Genomic DNA, 20,283 nt, shown 5'->3' with positions numbered 1-20,283 from the left:
GAAGTTGTAGATCCCACCTTAGGTTATCCTGCATTAAGAGTCTTAATTAAGGGAATGGTGCTGTCGTGGTAATATCACTGAACTAGTAATCCAGATGCCCGGACAAATGCTGCAGAGACATGACAGTTGGTGCAATTTAAGTTCAATTAATCTGGAATAAAAAGCTAGACTCGGTAATGGTGACTATGAAACTACCAGATTGTTGTAAAAACCCATCTGATTCATTCATGTCCTTTAAGGAAGGAAACCTGTCACCCTTACCTGGTCTGGCCTTGTGACCCCAAACCCACAGCAATGTGTTTGACTTAAATGCCCTCTGAAATGGCCTATTAAGCCACTCAGTTCTATCAAACTGCTAACAGAAAAGTTGAAGAAGAATAAAACTGGATGGAGCCTATCCAGTCTGTCTTCATAACTGAAATGCTCCAGCCCAAGCAACATCCTGGTGAATCTCCTCTGCACCCTGTCCAGTGTAACCACATCCTTCCTATAGTGTGGCGACCAGAACTGCACACAGTACTCCAGCTGTGGCCTAACTAGCGTTTTATACAGCTCCATCATAACCTCCCTGCTCTTATATTCTTTGCCTATGGTCATGTGACCAGCTGGTTTAACCGTCCTGGCTTTTGTGGATTGTATCACCTTATCAGTCTTTGGAATGATCTTCCTTGCACCTTCGATGTCTGGTAATCAAACTCCTTTGTGGGTTGAATGCGTCAGCGAATGGTCCTTTGTCTCCTCAAGTACTGGCTGTTAGTATGCAAATGTTTTTCAGCTAAGTGTCGGAAGCCCTTGTAACGGGCCTTCTCTTCCCAGCAACAGTTTAAAATCAATGTTGATATGACAAAATTAATATGCCTCATTCTTGGCAGTTGGGAGCTTGCATGACACCTCTACACCCAGCGGAATGAAATGCAATTGGAGAACGCATTTCATTAAAAAGGTTCGAGAGAGAAAATATAAGATCCAGGAAAAAACATGCGTGTCTTTCTCTCTGTCACTCACATTCATTCATAAATTCGAAGTCTTATTACAGCCTGTCTTTTCTTGGTAGCAGTGTTGCTTTAAACTGCCTTTTTTTGGCATCCCAATAAACATGGCTTGATTCATTATATATTCAGGGAAACTGTACGGGACCGTCTCCTGCCACTGCCCTGTCCTGTCTCTCTGACCTCCTGTGGTCTTTCTTTCACTACTGGGGAAGCTACCACCTTTGCCCCTGCCAGATCATTACCTAGGAGTAGGTCAACCCTGTCCACAGGCAAATTAGGGACGATCCCTAGGGTCACCGGTCCCGAAACTAGGTCGCACTCCAAGTGCACCCGGTGTACTGGTATTGGCATATGCTGCTCTCCAATACCATTCACCCCCACTTTGGTGTTCACTGCACACTCTGGGGGGAAAAGTCAGGCCTTTTCCCAGTAAAAGGGATCTAGTCGCCCCTGTGTCCCTGAGGATTGCTATCGGCTTGCTTGCAAGGGGTATGGGGTTACTTTCCCTTCAAACACAAAACCCTGATAACCTTCAGGATCCTATTAAATTTTCGTGCACTGGCAGTAGGAAGCTTCCTGGGTCTCACTCTTACTGCATTTAAAGCCACAGCTTGTTCTAATTGCTTTCCCTACTTCAATGAGCGGATGTGCTCTGATCAACCCTACAAGTTTTCCCTTTAGTTTCCAACAGTCAGCTTTTAAATTCCCTGCTTTATTACAATGAAAGCACACATGTCTCCGGGTCTTACTCCTGCTCACAGCACCTTCCGTTTTGGCTAGAGGAGGACCCCCGTGTTTCCTGCTTTTCTTTTTCTCCCAGGACTGCTTGGGCTCCTATCATCATCCCACTCTGTCATTTTCGGATTTGTGGGGGTGACTAGGAAACGTTCTTCCCTGGGAAACGGACATAAATTAAAGCAAACTCATCAGCTAGAACGGCTGCTTCCCAGGCTCTCTGAACCCGCTGCTCGTCTCCATGGGTCTTTATGGAGAGTGGAAAAGAGTGTTTAAATTCCTCTAACAGAATTACTTCTCTGAGATTCTCATCGCTGAGCTGTACTTTAAGAGCCCTCAACCACTAGTCAAAACCCAGCTGCTTACTTCATTCAAACTCCAGGTAAGTTTGAATGGCTTGCTTCTTGAGGGTTCTAAACTTTTGGCGATAAGCTTCGGGTACTAATTCATATGCCCCGAGGATAGCATTTTATGTCAGTTCATAATTTGATGAACTCTCATCTTGCAACAGGGAATAAACCTCATGGGCTTTTCTGGTTAGCTTGTTTTGTAATAAAAGATGCGGCCAACATTCCCAGCATATACACCCTACTGAGCCGGCGGCGCTTGAGATGGCTTGGCCATGTGAGCCGCATGGAAGATGGCAGGATCCCCAACGACGGATTGTATAGCAAGCTTGTCACTGGTATCAGACCCACCGGCTGTCTATGTCTCCGTTTTAAAGACGTCTGCAAACGCGACATGAGGTCCTGTGATATTGACCACAAGTCGTGGGAGTCAGTTGTCAGTGATCTCCAGAGCTGGCGGACAGCCATAAAGGCGGGGCTAAAGAGTGGCGAGTCAAAGAGACTTAGCAGTTGGCAGGAAAAAAGACAGAAGTGCAAGGAGAGAGCCAATTGTGTAACAGCCCCGACAACCAATTTTATCTGCAGCACCCGTGGAAGAGTCTGTCACTCTAGAATTGGCCTTTATAGCCACTCCAGGCGCTGCTGCTCAAACCACTGACCACCTCTAGGCGCTGACCCATTGTCTCTCGAGACAAGGACGCCAAAGAAGAAAGAAGAATAAAAGAGGCCAGGTCTCAGCTGGCCATTTTAGCTGCCTTGCCAGTTTGTCAAAAGCCACAAAAAATGTTTCCACATCTTCCTCATTGAATTTTGGGATTAGTTGATATAGTTTTAACAACAATTCTATACCCAGCCTGGAATTACGCTCCTCCATATTGGCCGTGCTTTCACTAGGGTTACTGTCACCCCCTAGTTAATTCAAGCCGCTTCAGCTCTTTCTCTTAGCATTCTTTCTAGAAGGTTCTTTCTCTCTCTGTCTCTTTCCTCAAATTCAAGTTTCTTCTGTTCCAATCGTATCTTTGCTAGCAATACCCTGTCAGAGTCTATTTCGAACCTTGTTTCTGCTTCTTCAGATTCAAGTGAAAAATGGTTGGCCACTAGCCTGAGGAGTTCAGACTTCCTCGCCTTGCCATGTACAGTGATCCCACACTGCTCAGCCATTTTTCTCAACTCCTCCATAGACGGTGCTTTTAACTTATCCCAATTACTTCACACTGGCTTGGGGAGCTACTAGCTTCAGTTGCAGACATGTTAGCATTTAGTCACACACAACCACAAGAAAACCTATATTGAAATCTTGCTCTTTTTGATTGAAACAATTTGGCTTCCCACTTGCAATTTCTCTCGTTTGTGGGTAAAATCCAGGACATTATCCCCCAAATTTCTGTTATGACCAGGTGAGGAAGGGTTCTAGGATTCCCTCTCAGCCTTCACCTGGTCTTATCGTAACATTTTAATTTTAAGCACACCGTGTTTTTAGCTCCCCCTTAGTGAATCCTTGTTCACTGACTTCCAATTATAAGGCAAAGAAACTAGCCAAACAGGTTTTCTTATGTTTAAAGAAAAAAGATTGAACTTTATTAAACTTAAACTCTAATTCGTTTAACGCCTACGGATAGGCAACGCGCCCACGCTAGCATGCATATGCGATACACACATGCTGATAGAGACAGAAAAGAGCAGAGGAAATAAAGTGGAAAAGTTTGAGGCAATATCTGAAGATGGTTTTGTTACTGTTCTTTCGAACTCGTTGTAAAGTCCTTGATTGTAGGTAGGTCTTGCTTTTCATTGGGGCCCAGTATTCTTCTTAAACCTTGTTCAGTGTAGGAGACCTTTCTCTCTTGAAGTTCCTGTGTCCTCAGTAGGTCCAGAGGCTTGTGAGAAAGAGATGGGAGCAGACAGGAGAGGTCTTCTCAGTCCAGGAGCAAACTGTCTTTCCGGAGTTCAAAAACTCTGTGGCTAGTTCAAAAAACCCTTGACCAGTCAGTTAGTCATGTGACCAGTTGGTTTAACCACTCCGGGCTTTTGTGGATTGTATCACCTTGGCAGTCTCTTGCATCTTCAATGCCTGGTGATCAAACTCCATTGTGGGTTGAATGTGTCTGGGAATGGTCCTTTGTCTCCACTAGCACTGTCTGTTAGTATGCAAATGTTTTTCAGCTAAGTGTCTGGCAGCCCTTGTAACAGGCCTTCTCCTCTTTCCAGCAACAGTTTAAAATCAATGTTCATATGGCAGAATGAATATGGCTCATTCTTGGCCGATGGTGCCTGCATGACAACCAGTCTTCGAGCGAGTTGCAGCCCTACCCCAGCTCTTCCAGTACAGCTACAACACTGGCATCTACCCGACAATGTGGAAAATTGCCCAGTTAGCTCCTGTCCACAAAAAGCAGGACAAATCCAATCCCACCAAGTTCCACCCCATCAGTCTACTTTCAGTCATCAACAGTGATGGAAGATGTTGTTGGCAGTGCTATAAAGCGGCACTTTCTCAGCAATAACCTGCTCACCAATGCTTAGTTTGGGTTCTGCCAGGGCCACTTGGCTCCAGACCTCAAAACAGCCTTGGTCCAAACATGGCCAGGGATGAGGTGAGAGGGACTGCCCAAGACATCAAGTCATCATGTGACTTGATGTGGCATCAAGGAGTCCCAGCAAAATTGAAGACGAGAGAAATCCTTCCAAAGGTTGGTGTCATATGTAACACAAAGGAAGATAGTAATGGTTATTCGAGGCCAATCATCTCATCCCCAGGACATCATTGCAGGAGTTCCTCATTGTTAGTGTCCTAGGCCCAACCATCTTCAGATGCTTCATCGCTGACCTTCCCTCCATCATAAGGTCAGCAGTGGGAATGTTTGCTGCTGATTTCAGCATCATTCACAACTTTTGAGATATTGGAGCAGTCAATGTCTGCATGCAGCAAGACTTGGACAACATTCAGGCAAAACCATCTCCACCAAGAGAGAATCTAACCATCGCCCCATGATATTCAACAACATTATCATCACTGAATTCGTCACCATCAACATCTTGGGAGTTAGCATTGCACGGAAACTTAACTGGACCAGTCATACTGTGGTTACAAGAGGAGGCCAGAAGCTGGAAATTCTGCAATGAATAACTCACCTCCTGACTCCCCAAAGCCTGTCCACCATTTATAAGGCACAAGTCAGGAGTGTGATGGAATGCTCTCTACTTGCCTGAATGAGTGCAACTCCAACAACACTCAAGAAGCTCGACACCATCCAGGAAAAAGCAGCGCGCTTGATCAGCATCCCATCCACCACCTTCAACATTCCCTCCACCACTGGCGCACAGTGGCAGCAGTGTGTATCATCTACAAGATTCGTCCCAGCAACTCGCCAAACCTCTTTCGACAATACCTTCCAACCCTGCAGCCTTGGTCAGTTAAGGACAAAGGCAGCAGACATCATCTGCCGGTTCCTCTCCAAGACACAAACCATCCTGACTTACATCCTGCTCCTGAATTAGGAGCAGAAGCAGGCCATTTGGCCTCAAGCCTGCTCCACCATTCAATAAAATCGTGGCTGATCTGTTAATGTCTCAAATTCCACACGCCTATCTACCCCGATAACCTTTGATTTCCTTGCCTGACAAGAATCTATCTACCTCTGCCTTAAAAATATTCAATGACCCCCACCACCTTCTGAGGCAGAGTGTTCCAAAGTCTAACAACACTCAGAGAAAATATTTCTCATTTTTGTCCTAAAAGGGCGACCACTAATTTTAAAACCATGTTCCCTAGTTCTGGACTCCCCCACAAGAGGAAGCATCCTTTCCACATCCACCTTGTCAAGACCGTTCAGGATCTGATAAACTTCAATCAAGTCTCCCCCTCTTTTAAACTTGAGTGAAAACAAGCCCAGTCTGTCCAACCTTTCCTCATAAGACAACCCAGCTATCAATCTAGTAAACCTCCTCTGAACTGCCTCCCAACGCATTTACATCCTTCCTTAAATAAGGAGACCAAAACTGCACACAGTATTTGAGATGTGGTCTCACCAATGCCTTGTATAACAGATGCATAATATCCTTACTTTTATTTTCAATTACTCTCGTAATGAAGGATAGCATTCCATTGGCCTTCTTTATTACTTGCTGTACTTGCATGCTAACCTTTTGTGACTCATGCACTAGAACACCTGGATCCTTCTGCACCTCGGAGTTCTGCAGTCGTTCTCAGTTTTAAGTAATACGCTCTGCTTTTTTTATTCTTCCTGCCAAAGTGAACAACTTCACATTTTCCCACATTATACTCCATCTGCCAGATTTTTGCCTACTCACTCAACCTATCTATATCAGTCTTGGAAATATATCGCTGTTGCTTCATTGTCACTGGGTCAAAATCCTGGAACTCTCTAACAGCACTGTGGGTGTACCTACACCACATGGACTGCAGCGGTTTAAGAAGGTGGCTGACCACCACCTCCTCTAGGGCAATTAGGGATGAGCAACAAATGCTCACATCCCTTGAATGAATTTAAAAAAAACAAAATTTGCCAACAACCTAAGTATAGCATTAGTTCAAAAAAAATTAATTCTTGATGCTGCAGTTTGTTACGGTCAGGGAGGAGGGGTCAGAGGGCTTCCCTCTTTTCCCTCTCCTTGTTTGATCATTACCGCTGCAGCCGTTGGGGTGTAGGTACATCCACAGTGATGTTAGGAAGGGAGTTCCAGGATTTTGACCCAGCGACAGTGAAGGAACGGCGATATAGTTCCACGTCAGGATGGTGTGCTGCTTAGAGAGGAACTTGCAGGTGGTGGTGTTTCCATGCCTCTGCTGCCCTTGTTCTTCTAGTTGGTAGAGGGTGTGGGTTTGGTAGGTGCTTTCAAAGGAGCTTTGGTGAGTTGCTGCAGTGCATCTGCTGCTACTGTGCGTTGGTGGTGAAGGGAGTGAATGTTGAAGATGGTAGATGGGTTGCTAGATTGCTGGCAAGCTGCTTTGTCCTGGATGGTGTCCAGCTTCTTCAGTGTTGTTGGAGCTGCACTTATCCAGGCAAGTGGAGAGTATTCCATCACACTCCTGACTTGTGCCTTGTAGATGGTGGATAGGCACTGGGGAGTCAGGAGGTGAGTTACTTGCCGCACAATTCCCAGCCTTTGACCTGCTCTTGTAGCCACAGGATTTATGTGGCTCGTTCAGTTTCTGGTCAATGGTAAGCCCCCCATCTAAACCGCCCTCCCCCACTATGAAGTTGATAGGGGATTCAGTGATGGTAATGCCATTGAACATCTCGGGGAGATGATTAGATTCTCTCTTGTTTGAGATAGTCATTGCCTGGCACTTGTGTGACGTGAATGTTACTTAGCATTTATCAGCCCAAGCCTGGATGTTATAGAGTCGTACAGCATAGAAACAGGCCCTTTGGCCCACCGCGTCCATGCCGACCATAATGCCTATCTATACTAATCTCACCTGCCTGCATTAATTCCAAATCCCTCTATGCCTTGCTCATTCAAGTACCTGTCCAGATGCCTCTTAAATGTTGCGACTGTTCCTGCCTCCACCACCTCCTCAGGCAGCTCATTCCAGACACCCACTATTCTTTGTGTGAAAAATTTACTCCTTTGATCTCCTTTAAACCTCCTCCTCCTCACCTTAAATCTATGCCCTCTAGTTTTAGTCACCCCTACCATGGGAAACAGACTCTGGCTATCTACCCTATCTGTGCCTCTCATAAATTTATATACCTCTAACATGTCCCCTCTCAGCCTCCTTCGCTCCAGGGAAAACAGACCCAGCCTATCCAATCTGTCTTTATAACTCAAGCCCTCCAAACCAGGCAACATCCTTGTGAATCTTTTCTGCACCCTCCCTAGCTTAATCACATCTTTCCTGTAGTGCGGCGACCAGAACTGCATACAATACTCCAAATGCGGCCTAACCAACATCATGTACAACTGTAACATGCCGTCCCAACTCTTGTATTCACTGCCTCGGCTGATGAAGGCCAGCATGCCATACACCTTCTTCACCACCCTGTCTACCTGTGTTGCCACCTTCAGGGAACTATGTACTTGCACCCCAAGGTGTCTCTGCTCAACAACACTCCCCAGGGCCCTGCCATTCACTGTATATGTCCTGCACTGGTTTAACTTCCCAAAATGCATCACTTCGCACTTGTCTGCGTTAAATTCCATTTGCCAATCCTTTACCCACTTTCCCAGTTTATCAATGTTGTTGTCCAGGTCTTGCTGTATCTGGACACGGGCTGCTTCATTATATGAGGTGTCGTGAATGCTGCTGAACATTGTGCATCATCAGCAAACATCCCTACTTCTGACCTTATGATGGAGGGAAGGTCATTGATGAAGCAGCTGAAGATGGTTGGGCCTAGGATACAACCCTGAGGTACTCCTGCAGTGATGTCTTGGAACTGAGATGATTGACCTCCAACAACCACAGCCATCTTCCTTTGTGCTAGGTGCAACTCCAACCAGCAGAGAGTTTGCCCCTATTCCCATTGACTGCAGTTTTGCAGGGGCTTCTTAATGCCATACTCGGTCAAATGCTGCCTTGATATCAAGGACAGTCATTCTCGCCTCACCTCTGGAGTTCAGCTCTTTTGTCCATGTTTGGATCAAGCCTCTAATGAGGTCAGGAGCTGAGTGGCCCTGGCGGAACCCAAATCGAGCATCAGTGAGCAGGTTATTGCTGAGCAAGTGCCACTTACCAGCACTGTCGACAACGTCTTCCATCACTTTGCTGATGATCAAGAGTAGATTGATAGGGCGGTAATTGACTAGGTTGGATTCGTCCTGCTTTTAGTGTGCAGGGCATACTTGGGCAATTTTCCATGTGATTGGGTAGATGCCAGTGTTGTAGCTGCACTGGGAACAGCTTGGCTAGGGGCGTGGCTATTTCTGGAGCACGTTTTCAGTACTATTGCCAGAATGTTGTCAGGGCCCATAGCCTTTGCAGTATCCAATGCCTTCAGCCATTTCTTGATATCACATAGAGTGAATCGAATTGTCTGAAGATTGGCATCTGTGATGTTGGGCTCCTCAGGAGGAGGCCTCTTCCCGCTACAGCTGCAATCACCTGTGTGGCGGGTGGCCCTGTCACCGCATGGAGAGCACAGCACGAAAAACTGTGTGAGCTGCTTCCCAGCTTCTGTGGGGGGGATGGGGTGTGTCCGTTGTTCAAAGGCACTTGGTGCCTGAACAAGTGACCAGGCATTGTGGGGCGTGGGGGGGAACCATCTCCAAGGGCGGAACTTCCGGTGACGGGGTCCTGAATCCTGTGGAAGGCCTCCTGCTGTCCACTTACGTGCCTAATTGGGACAAAATTTGGTGGGCCTTCTGGGAAAGAGGCAATGTAGGGATCTTGGTGTCGGTTTCTGCCGACATCAAGACCCCTGCTGCCAGCATAAAATTTCTCCTTTAGAGTTTAGAAATTATAATAAAGGACAGAACTGCCATTTTATTTTATTTACTGCCCTGGCTTTCAATCCATCGAATTTCCTGCATCTTACATGATTTGCAGATACTAAAATTAGTTTTAACCTTATCCTATTGCTTTGGAATATCTCTAATTTTCCCCCTTTGTAGAGATGAACTGTTTGAAGATTGTGAGGTTATCTGTTTTTGTTCAATTTTCAAATGAATGTATGCATGAAGATATATTTGACAATGATCATGTATATTAAGAGAATGTGCAATGGTTTGGTGTTCATTTAGTGTGTGTGGAACTGGTGAACCTATGAACAGTTTCTGTAATAACAGTTATAATTACCCAACAGGTAAATTAGTGAGGAGATAACATGGAACAGCAGCTTTTCTCAACTTCTCTGTTGAGTGGCATCAGCAGTTCGACTCCTTCTGTGGATCCAGCTATCTTATACAGCCATTGGTCTGTGTTTGCTGATGATGGTGTACCTTCAGTTTCTTTTCATGATGGCCCTAAACAGAGGTAAAAACCATTTCACTGGTCTTCAGGGGACTGCTGAGTATTCAAGTCAGTTTAGATAGTGTTGTGTTAAGTGTGTTCTAGCTAGGATCAATACACTTTTGCTGTTTAGTTTTTTAATTGATCACCTTTTGTGTTGAGGTGGAACGTCTCATTATACTATTCAAACAATATTGAACCTGATGGGGACTAGGTAGTATTCTATGTTACATTGCTGTAGCAGGGATACTCTTCTGAGATGGGGTCTGAGTTATAGTGCTTGGTGGAGTTTGCTGTGTATATTTAACTTTTATTTACTAGAACTGAGAATGCTAGATGTGGACAGTATTCCTAATATTGATGAGCACAAATAAGGAAGTCAAGTTGGAACTGGGAGGTACAATGAGTTGGATACTGGGGTCTTTATTTATTTATTTATTTAGAGATACAGCACTGAAACAGACCCTTCGGCCCTCCGAGTCTGTGCCGACCATCAACCACCCATTTATACTAATGCTACACTAATCCCATATTCCTACCACATCCCCACCTGTCCCTATATTTCCCTACCACCTACCTACACTAGGGGCAATTGCTAATGGCCAATTTACCTATCAACCTGCAAGTCTTTGGCATGTGGGATTTATGAAACCTGAGTTGAAATTCAGCCCACTTAACCACAGATTAACTGTTAATTATTCTTGTTGCTTTTGGAATCATTTTACTTTACATAAAATGCTTCCCCATTGCTTGCATAACAGGCACTGCATTTCAAAATAATTATTTCTTTGTGAAGTGCTTAGAGAAGTTTGAGTTGTAATAAAGTGCTTTTGAAATGAAAGTCTTTTTTATTATGTAGTTTTTCAAGTTTTTCATGAAGAAAAAAATCATTTGAGAATCCTAGTATAGTACTTTTGCTTTTTGCACTCAATATAATGCATTGAAAATGAATACTAATAACATATCGTATACAACTTTTCTTAAATGCCAACAATTTTTCCTCTGCTATTCAGTGAACTGTTGACCTTTATTTTTCCTAATTTTTTTTTAATGGTTTTGAAAGTCCAAAAACAAACCCCAAAACATTAGAGCATTTGAGATCCAAGGGACTAGGGAGAATGAGGAATTGAAGGAAATTAGTACTAGTAGGAAGGTTGTATTGGAGAAATGAATGGGGCTGGAGGTTAATAAGTCCCAGGACCTGATGATCTGCATCCCAGTGTGTTAAAAGAGTTCGCTATGGAGATAGTGCCTTGGTGATCATCTTCCAAAGTTCTATAGATTCTGGAACTGTTCCTGCAGATTGGAAGGTAGCAAATGTCACCCCACCATTTAAGAAGGGAGGGAGAGAAAAAACAGAGAATTACAGACCTGTTGACCTTATATCAGTAGTAGGGAAAATGTTAGAATCTATTCTAAAGGATGTGATAAATGGACACTTGGATAATAATGATCTGATTGGGCATAGTCAACATGGATTTATGAATGGGAAATCATGTTTGACGAACCTATTGAACTTTTTTGAGGATGTTACTAATGGAATTGATACAGGGGAGTGGGTGGACGTAGCATACTTGGATTTTCAGCAGGCTTTTGAAAATGTCCCCCACAGGAGTTGATTAGCAAAATTAAAGCACATAGGATAGGAGGTAATGTACTGGCATGGATTAAGGATTGGTTAACAGGCAGAAAACAGAGAGTAGGAATAAACGGGTCATTCTCGCGTTGGCAGGCTGTGACTTATTGGGTATTGCACAGATCAGTACATGGGCCCCAGCTGTTCACAATATATATCAATGATTTGGATGACCAAATGTAATATTTCCAAGATCGCAGATGACAAAACTCATTGGGAATGTGTGTTGTGAGGAAGATGCAAAGCGGCTTCAATGAGATTTGGACAACCTAGTGAGTGAGCAAGAACATGGCAGATGGAATATAATGTGGAAAAATGTGAGGTTTTCCATTTTGGTAGGAGAAATAGATATGCAGAGTATTTCTTACATGGTAAGAGATTAGAAAGTGTAGATAGAACATAGAACATTACAGTGCAGTACAGGCCCTTCAGCCCTCGATGTTGCGCCGACCTGTGAAACCATCTGACCTACACTATTCCATTTTCATCCATATGTCTATCCAATGACCACTTAAATGCCCTTAAAGTTGGCGAGTCTACTACTGTTGCAGGCAGGGCGTTCCACACCCCTACTACTCTCTGTGTAAAGAAACTACCTCTGACATCTGTCCTCTATCTATCACCCCTCAACTTAAAGCTATGTCCCCTCGTGTTTGCCATCACCATCCGAGGAAAAAGGCTCTCACTATCCACCCTGTCCAACCCTCTGATTATCTTATATGTCTCTATTAAGTCACCTCTTCTCCTCCTTCTCTCTAACGAAAACAACCTCAAGTCCCTCAGCCTTTCCTCGTAAGACCTTCCCTCCATACCAGGCAACATCCTAGTAAATCTCCTCTGCACCTTTTCCAAAGCTTCCACATCCTTCCTATAATGCGGTGACCAGAACTGCACGCAATACTCCAGGTGCGGCTGCACCAGAGTTCTGTACAGCTGCAGCATGACCTCGTGGCTCCTAAACTCGATCCCCCTACTAATAAAAGCTAACACACCATATGCCTTCTTAACAGCTCTATTAACCTGGGTGGCAACTTTCAGGGATTTATGTACCTGGACACCAAGATCTCTCTGCTCATCTACACTACCAAGAATCTTCCCATTAGCCCAGTATTCTGCAATCCTGTTACTCCTTCCGAAGTGAATCACCTCACACTTTTCCGCATTAAACTCCATTTGCCATCTCTCAGCCCAGCTCTGCAGCCTATCTATGTCCCTCTGTAACCTACAACATCCTTCGGCACTATCCACAACTCCACCGACCTTCGTGTCATCCGCAAATTTACTAACCCACCCTTCTACACCCTCATCCAGGTCATTTATAAAAATGACAAACAGCAGTGGCCCCAAAACAGATCCTTGCGGTACACCACTAGAAACTATACTCCAGGATGAACATTTACCATCAACCACCACCCTCTGTCTTCTTTCAGCTAGCCAATTTCTGATCCAAAGCACTAATTCACCTTCAATCCCATACTTCTGTATGTACAAAGGGATCTGAGTGTCCTCTTCAATGAGTCACTGAAAGCTAACATGCAGGTGCAGCAAGCAATTAAGAAGGCTAATGGTATGTTAGCCTTTATCACAAGAGGATTTGAGTACAGCAGTAGTGAAGTCTTGCTTCAATTGTATAGAACCTTGGTTAGACCGCAGCTCGAGTACTGTGTGCAGTTTTGGTCCCCTTTCCTAAGGAAGGATATTATAGAGGGAGTGCAACAGAGGTTCACTAGACTAGTTCACAGGGCGACGGGACTGTCCTATGAAGAGAGATTGGGGAAACTGGGCCTGTATTCTGTAGAGTTTTCAAGAATGAGAGGTGATCTCATTGAAACCTACAAAATACTTAAAGGCATAGACAGGGTAGATGCAGGTAAGATGTTTCCCCAAGTTGGGGAGTCTCGAACCAGAGGTCACAATTTCAAGATAAGGGGGAAGCCGCTTAGGACCGAGATGAGGAGAAATTTCTTTACTCGGGGTTGTGAATCTTTGGAATTCTCTACCCCAGAGGACTGTGGAAGCTCAGTCATTGAGTGTGTTTAGAAATCTGTCAATCGCTACTTTAAATACCAATGACATAAAGGGATATGGGGATAGTGTGGGAAAAAGGCATTGAAGTGGATGATCTGCAATGATTGTATTGAATGGCGGAGCAGCCCCAATGGGCTGAATGGCCTACTCGTGCTCCTATGTTCCTAACATTAACTTGGGTTTACGGACAGTTCTAGAAGACAACAGTGAACTTGTATTGACCAAGCAAACAAGGAGTACAGATGTACAACTATGATCATTCAGATGGGCCATCCGTGATGACGTTGATACAGAGGAGGCCAGCTCAGCTGACACTGAGATGAGGAGAGATCTGAGTTACAACGAGAGACCAAGGAAGCTAGGGTTAACGGATTGTTACTATTTGTGACTATGGAAAAGGACAAAGGACAATCCAGAGTAAGAATAATTAACCGGGGGAAGGCCAACTTCAGTGGGTTAAGAATGGAGCTGGGGCGAATAAATTGGAGTCAACATTTGGCAGGAAAAATGGTAGCTGAACAATAGGCTACCTTCAAAGAAGAGATAGTTTGGGCACAGTCAAAGTATGTTCCCTTGAAGGAGAAAGATGGGGTAAACAAATCCAGAGCTCCCTGGATGACAAAAGAGGTAGAGATTAAGATAAAGAAGAAAAAGTGTGCTTATGACAGATGCCAGGTAGAAAATACTATTGAGAACCAGGCTGAATATATAAGATCCAGAGGGGAAGTGAAAAAGCATACAACAGAAGCAAAGAGAGAGCATGAAAAGAGACTGGCAACTAACATAAAAGGAAATCCCAAAGTTTTCTATTGACATATAAATAGTAAAAGGGTGTTAAAAGGAGGAGTTGGGTTTACGCATGGAGACAGAGGGCATAGCTGAGGTATTAAATGAATACTTTGCATCGGCCTTTACCAAGGAAGAAGATGCAACCCAGGAAATGGTGAAAGAGGAGGTAATTCAGACACTAGAAGAGTTTAAAATTGGTAAGAATGACGTATTAGGCTGTCAGTACTTAAAGTAGATAAAGCACCAGGACCAGATGAGATGTATCCAAGGATACTGAGGAAAGTGGAGGTGGAAATCGTGGAGGCACTGACCATAATTTTTCAGTCACCCTTAGACTCGGGTGATGCCAGGGGACTGGAGAATTGCATACGTTACAGACTTTATCAAAAAAGGGTGTAAAGTTAAGCCCAGCAACTACAGGCCTGTCTGTTTAACTTCGGTGGGGGAGAAAATTCTAGAAAGAATAATTGGGACAAAATTAATAGTCACATGGACAAATGTGGGTTAATTAAAGCCAACATGGGTTTAAGGGAAAATCATGTTTAACTAACTTGTTGGAGTTTTTTGAGGAGGTAACAGAACGGGTTGATGTGGTGTACATGGACTTTCAAAAGGCTTTTGATATAGTGCCACCCAACAGACTTGTGAGGAAAGTATAGCTCATGGAATAAAAGGGATGGTAGCAACATGGATACAGAATTGGCTGAGTGACAGAAAACAAAGAGTAGTGGTTTTGGGCTGGAGGAAGCTTTGTAGTGGAGTTCCCCAGGGGTTAGTGTTGGGACTCTTGCTTTTCCTGATATATATTAATGACCTAGACTTTGGTGTATGTGGCACAATTTCAAAATTTGCAGATGATACGAAACTTGGAAGCATTGTGAACTGTGAGGAGGATGATGTAGAACTGCCAAAGGACATAGACAAGTTGGTGGAATGGGCAGACAGGTGACAGATGAAGTTCAGTGCAGAGAAATGTGAAGTGTGGTTCATTTTGGTAGGATGAACAAGGAGAGATGATATAAAATAAAGGGTACAGTTCTAAATGGGGTGCAGGAGCAGAAGGTATATGTGCATAATTCATTGGAGGTGGCAGAACAGGTTGAGAGAGCAGTTAATAAAGCATATTGTATCCTGGGCTTTATTAATAGGGGCATAGAGTACAAAAGCAAGGAAGTTATCTTGACCTTGTATAAGACAGTAGTTCGGCCTCAGCTGGAGTATTGTGTCCAGTTCTGGGCGCCGCAGTTTAAGAAAGATATGAGGGCATTGGAGAGAGTGTAAAATAGATTAACAAGAATGGTTCCAGGGATGAGGAACTTAAGTTATGAAGATAGATTGGAGGAGTTGGAACTGTTTTCCTTGGAGAAGAGAAGGCTGAGGTGATTTAATAGACAGAGAGAAACTGTTTCCTCCCGTGAAAGGATCAAGAACGAGATACCACAGATTTAAAGTAATGAGTAAGAGAAGCAAAAGCGACATGAGGAAAAACTTTTTCATGCAGCAAATGGTTAAGGTCTGGAATGCGCTGCCTGAGAGTGTGGTGGAGGCAGGTTTAATTGAAGCATTCAAAAGGGAATTAGACTGTTAGATGAAAAGGAAGAATATGCAGGGTTACGGGGAGAAGGCGGGGGAATGGCACTAAGTGAATTGCTCTTGTGGAGAGCTGGTGCAGACATGATGGGCTGAATGGCCGCCTTCTGCGCTGTTCCAATTCTGTGATAGCTATTGAACTCTGGGAAATAATTTGATGTACTGACAAACTCAACTGTGGGCACGTACTTGAGCACCGAAGATGAACAGTTTAGATTTAATTACTTCACAAACAGGTATGAAACAATCTGCCCAGGGAGACCGTGATGCCATGTAATCTCAACAATTTCAAGACATTTCTCGACTTTATTTGAGAGAGGAAAATATTCAGTAGTTTGAGAGTGTCTTTTTTGAATTGAGCACCAGAGAGATGGACTACCAGTCATTTCCGATCCTGTACATTTCTATGTTGCAAACATATCTGGCTATCTTTCCAAAAATAAACTGAAGTCCTAATATTCCAGTAGTGTTTCTTTTCAAATGTATAAAATAAATGTTCTTACTTCAGGGCCCAGTTTAGTTTATCGGATTCTGGAAATACACCTGACTTATTTGGACTGGTCTCCAGCATACTGGATGAGCCTGATAAACCAGATTCCTTTTCCGATTGGTAAGTCCAATTTCACTGATTTACAGATGCACGTGAAATTTGGGCTGCATCTGCTGCATTTTATTGCTGCTTTGTTTATAAGTTTTGAAGTTTGTGTTTTGAATTTGAAAACGGCACTTCACATTTAGTATTTGTAGGCTGGAGTTGCACTGCATTTGGTGTGACCTCAAACCATTAGGATAGCCTCCTAGTCTGGGTCTTAGGAACATGGTTTTAGTGTGCTCAGTAGACTGCTAAGTCATGCGGCCACTACTGTGTTGATGTGCACCAAAACTTTCTTGCATTGGTATAATGTTCATAGTCACTGGGTCAAATCCTGGAACTCCCTCTCCTAGCAGCACTGTGCATATACTTATACCATATAGCCTGCAGCGGTTCAAGAAGGTGGCTCACCACCTTCTTGAGAGCAGTTAGGGGTGGGCAATAAATGCTGACTTTGCTAACCATGCTCACATCCCATGAATGAACAAAAAACAATTTGTATCCTTAATGACCTGTTCTTAAAACTGTTCTGCAATGGTGGTTCAAGCTACGTTGCTGTAGAACCTTCCCTATTGATATTGTAAAGTGATTTTCATAGCAGTCGGAATCACTTTAAAAAAAAAAAAAAATTCTGTGTTATACTATATTAGGGGAACAGTGGCAAACTGGACTAGTAATCCAGAGGCCCGGGCTAATGCTATGTAGATACTAGTTCAAGTCCCACCACAGCAGCTGTTGGATTTTAGATTCAATTCATTATGATCCTGTTTTTTTTTTCCCGGGAAGTATGCGGGGTGCCTTTGAGGCTATAAGGATCAGTACTGCTTTAAGGCAACAAGCTCCAAGGACAGTGAGCAAGGAAAGTGCATCTTGGTTGCCCCAGGATATAGCCACTCAGAATGAAAGTACCAGCCAGCTTCAAATGTGCATTCAGGTTGCCCTTGGATACAGCCAGGGACTGACTTTCAAGAGGTACAATGTTACAATTTAATTTTGAACTGGCTTATAGTAGAAACAGACTGTTCTAACTCACAGACACAGACAGACTGCTGGACCAGCATGAACCTAACAGAGTTCTCTGATAGTTTAAACTGAAGGAAGGTGAAGGAAGGTGAATTTTAGACTGATCACTTTTTCACCTCTCAAAATTCTAAAACTAAATTGATTCATTGAAGTGTTTGCGAGTTGTTGATCGGCTGAGGTCATCACTGGAGAAAAGATGAGCTGCTTTTCAGATGTTGGCCATTTTCTTTTCCCCCATCGGGCTGCTGTGAGGACTTCGAGCAACCTTGGACTGTTCCACATTGGAAGATTTCACTTCGGCAGGAGCGTAAATCTGCAAAGACACTAATTTTTCTATTTTAAATGTTATTTATATCTTAGTAGTGTTTAAGAATTTCATTTTTCTAATTAAACAGTTAATTTGTTGATTTAAAGACACCTGGTTTGGTTCACCTCATTCGGAGATTAATAGATGGTCAATTTGATTGTGGTTTTCTTTAATTTCGAAAGTTTAAAGTGATATGTTAGGTGATCTGTGGAGGGGCGGAATTGAATCAACAGTGCGTTTCTCCCACGACAATCAGAACCATATATTTTGATTTGGGGGCTTTGTCTCAAGCAGTCGATCATAACATCATTAATTTAAAAATAAACTGGAATAAAAAGCTTGTCTCAGTAATGCTGTCATTGAAACTACTGAATTGTCATAAAAATGCCCTTTAGGGAAGGAAATCTGCTGCCTCACCCAGTCTGGCCTGCATGTGAGTCCAGACCCATAGCAATATGGTTGACTGTTAATTCCATTCTGAAATGGCCTAGCAAGCCACTCAGTTATGTCAAACCGCTACAGAAAAGTTGAAAAAGAATAAAACTGGACAGACCACCAGGCATTGACCTTGGCACTGGAGATGACTTGCCTAGTCCAACCCTGCAATATCCTCCCTATTAAAATATGGGGACGTGTGCCAAAATTGAGAGTGCTGTCCCATGGACTGGTGAAGAAACAGCCTGACATAATCATACTCACCGAATCATAACTTAAGTCCAATGTCCCAGACTCCTCCATCACCACAGTGTTCTGAGAATCCTCAACATTGACTCTGGACCCCATGAAGTCTCACGGTATCAGGTCAAACAGAGGTAAGGAAACCTCCTGCTGATTAACACTTACTGCTGTCCCTCAGCGAAAGAATCTTACTGCTCCATATTGAACACCACTTGGAAGAAGCATTAAGGATAGCAAGGGCTTAGAATCTGGGTGGGGGATTTTAATGCCCCAGTGGCTCAGTAGCACCACTTCTGACCAAGCAGGCTGAGTCCTGAGGACCTATCTGCCAGGCTGAGCCTGTGGCAGGGGTGAGAGAACCAACAAGAGGGAATAACCTACTTGACTTCTCCCTCACCACTTTACCTGTCGCAGATGCAACTGTCCATGACAGTATTGTGTTATGGACAGGTAGTAAGGGGTGCGGGTGGTTCCCACTGTTCAATTCCCAACTGACTGCAATCGTGTTTTATTTAAAGTGATGAGTTAGCCCCTGCGTGTTTTTAGGGTCAAATAAACAGACAAGTGAAAGGTTTTCTCGTAGGTTAAACAAAAGATAACAATTGCTTCAAAAGTTTCATCATATGGAACTTTGCCTGAGACATTTACTCGACATTGTTACAAATAACTTTTAAAACAGAACAACTAGCAGCCAAAATGGCCACGCACAATTTGCATATGAAAAAAACCCAAAGGAGCAGGCTGGAGACAGATGTAATTACTCAGCCTAGCCAGAGCAATGGGGGTGCTCTCTGATTTACTTAACTGGGATATCCTTATCAATGGGGGTCATCAAAAGCCATCAGCACCCATTATCTTTGAAAGAGCCAAGCACCCTCTATCAAGCTTGTCTGAGCTAGGGGGAGAGCCCTTGAATTTCCAAGATCATTCCAGAAGTTGCTTATTCAAACACAGAGGTGGTCACATCACATGACTGCTTGGGCCACTCTGGAGATTTATAATGGTGACTGAGAAGTCAGACAGTAACTGAGATCCAGAAAGGGAACATCTGTCTGGCCTCTCCCTCTCCAGTAGGGACCCTGAGAAGCCTCAGGCTGCAGCTAGTGGAAGACAAGTCTAACAGATCCTTACAGTCAGCAACCAGGGGACAAGGATAAAGCCCCTCTTCTGCGTTCCAGAAGCTGAGAAGCCTGAACCGTGTGTGGCCCAGTGAGGACTTCAGGACTACAATTTCAACTAAAGACTCTGGGGCTGAGATTCAGTATTTAAATTCTATTAAGGACTCTACGACAATCTCCCAACTCTTTTTCCTTCTGTAATCTATTTGTGTGTGTGTGCCTATGTGTGAATGTGAGCATGGATGTGTTGCGTATTTTAGTAATTTTAACCAGATTAGTGTGATAAGGTTAATAAACTTACATCTTTCTTGTTTCAACTCAAGAAAACCTGTCTGGTTCATTTGCAAATTTATATCAGAGGAACAGGAGCAAGTGCTCACTGAGGGTGGTAAGTTAAATCACTATGTTTAAAAAAAAGATAAACCTTGTTGCGGTCAAACCAGAGAAGGGGCGAAAGGGAGCCTGAGATCCTTTCCGCACCTGGTCGTAACATAATGTATTTTTACACAATTCCTGAAATGATTGCACCCTCATCC

General features: G+C 43.7%; 1 protein-coding gene across 4 annotated transcripts in view; it reads left to right on the top strand.

Moving 5' to 3' along the window:
* The window catches only part of LOC137350555 (meiosis-specific coiled-coil domain-containing protein MEIOC-like), a 131,320-nt gene that overhangs the window by 67,399 nt on the left and 43,638 nt on the right, over positions 1 to 20,283 (top strand). For 3 of the 4 annotated variants that reach the window (XR_010969455.1, XM_068015214.1, XM_068015217.1), the window contains 2 exons: positions 9,841 to 10,010; positions 16,538 to 16,639. Coding sequence is in view for 2 of the 4 variants with exons in the window: in XM_068015214.1 (XP_067871315.1) it covers positions 9,862 to 10,010; positions 16,538 to 16,639 (251 nt within the window). In the remaining 2 variants the exon portion in view is untranslated. Of the gene's footprint in view, positions 1 to 9,840; positions 10,011 to 16,537; positions 16,640 to 20,283 lie in introns of those variants that run through there. The other variant, XM_068015225.1, reaches the window with a different exon arrangement.

The sequence above is a fragment of the Heterodontus francisci genome, chromosome 2, assembly GCF_036365525.1.
Source record: "Heterodontus francisci isolate sHetFra1 chromosome 2, sHetFra1.hap1, whole genome shotgun sequence".
Lineage (NCBI taxonomy): Eukaryota > Metazoa > Chordata > Chondrichthyes > Heterodontiformes > Heterodontidae > Heterodontus > Heterodontus francisci.
The sequence above is the reverse complement of the archived record's forward strand: the minus strand, read 5'-3'. Positions and strand labels throughout refer to the sequence as shown.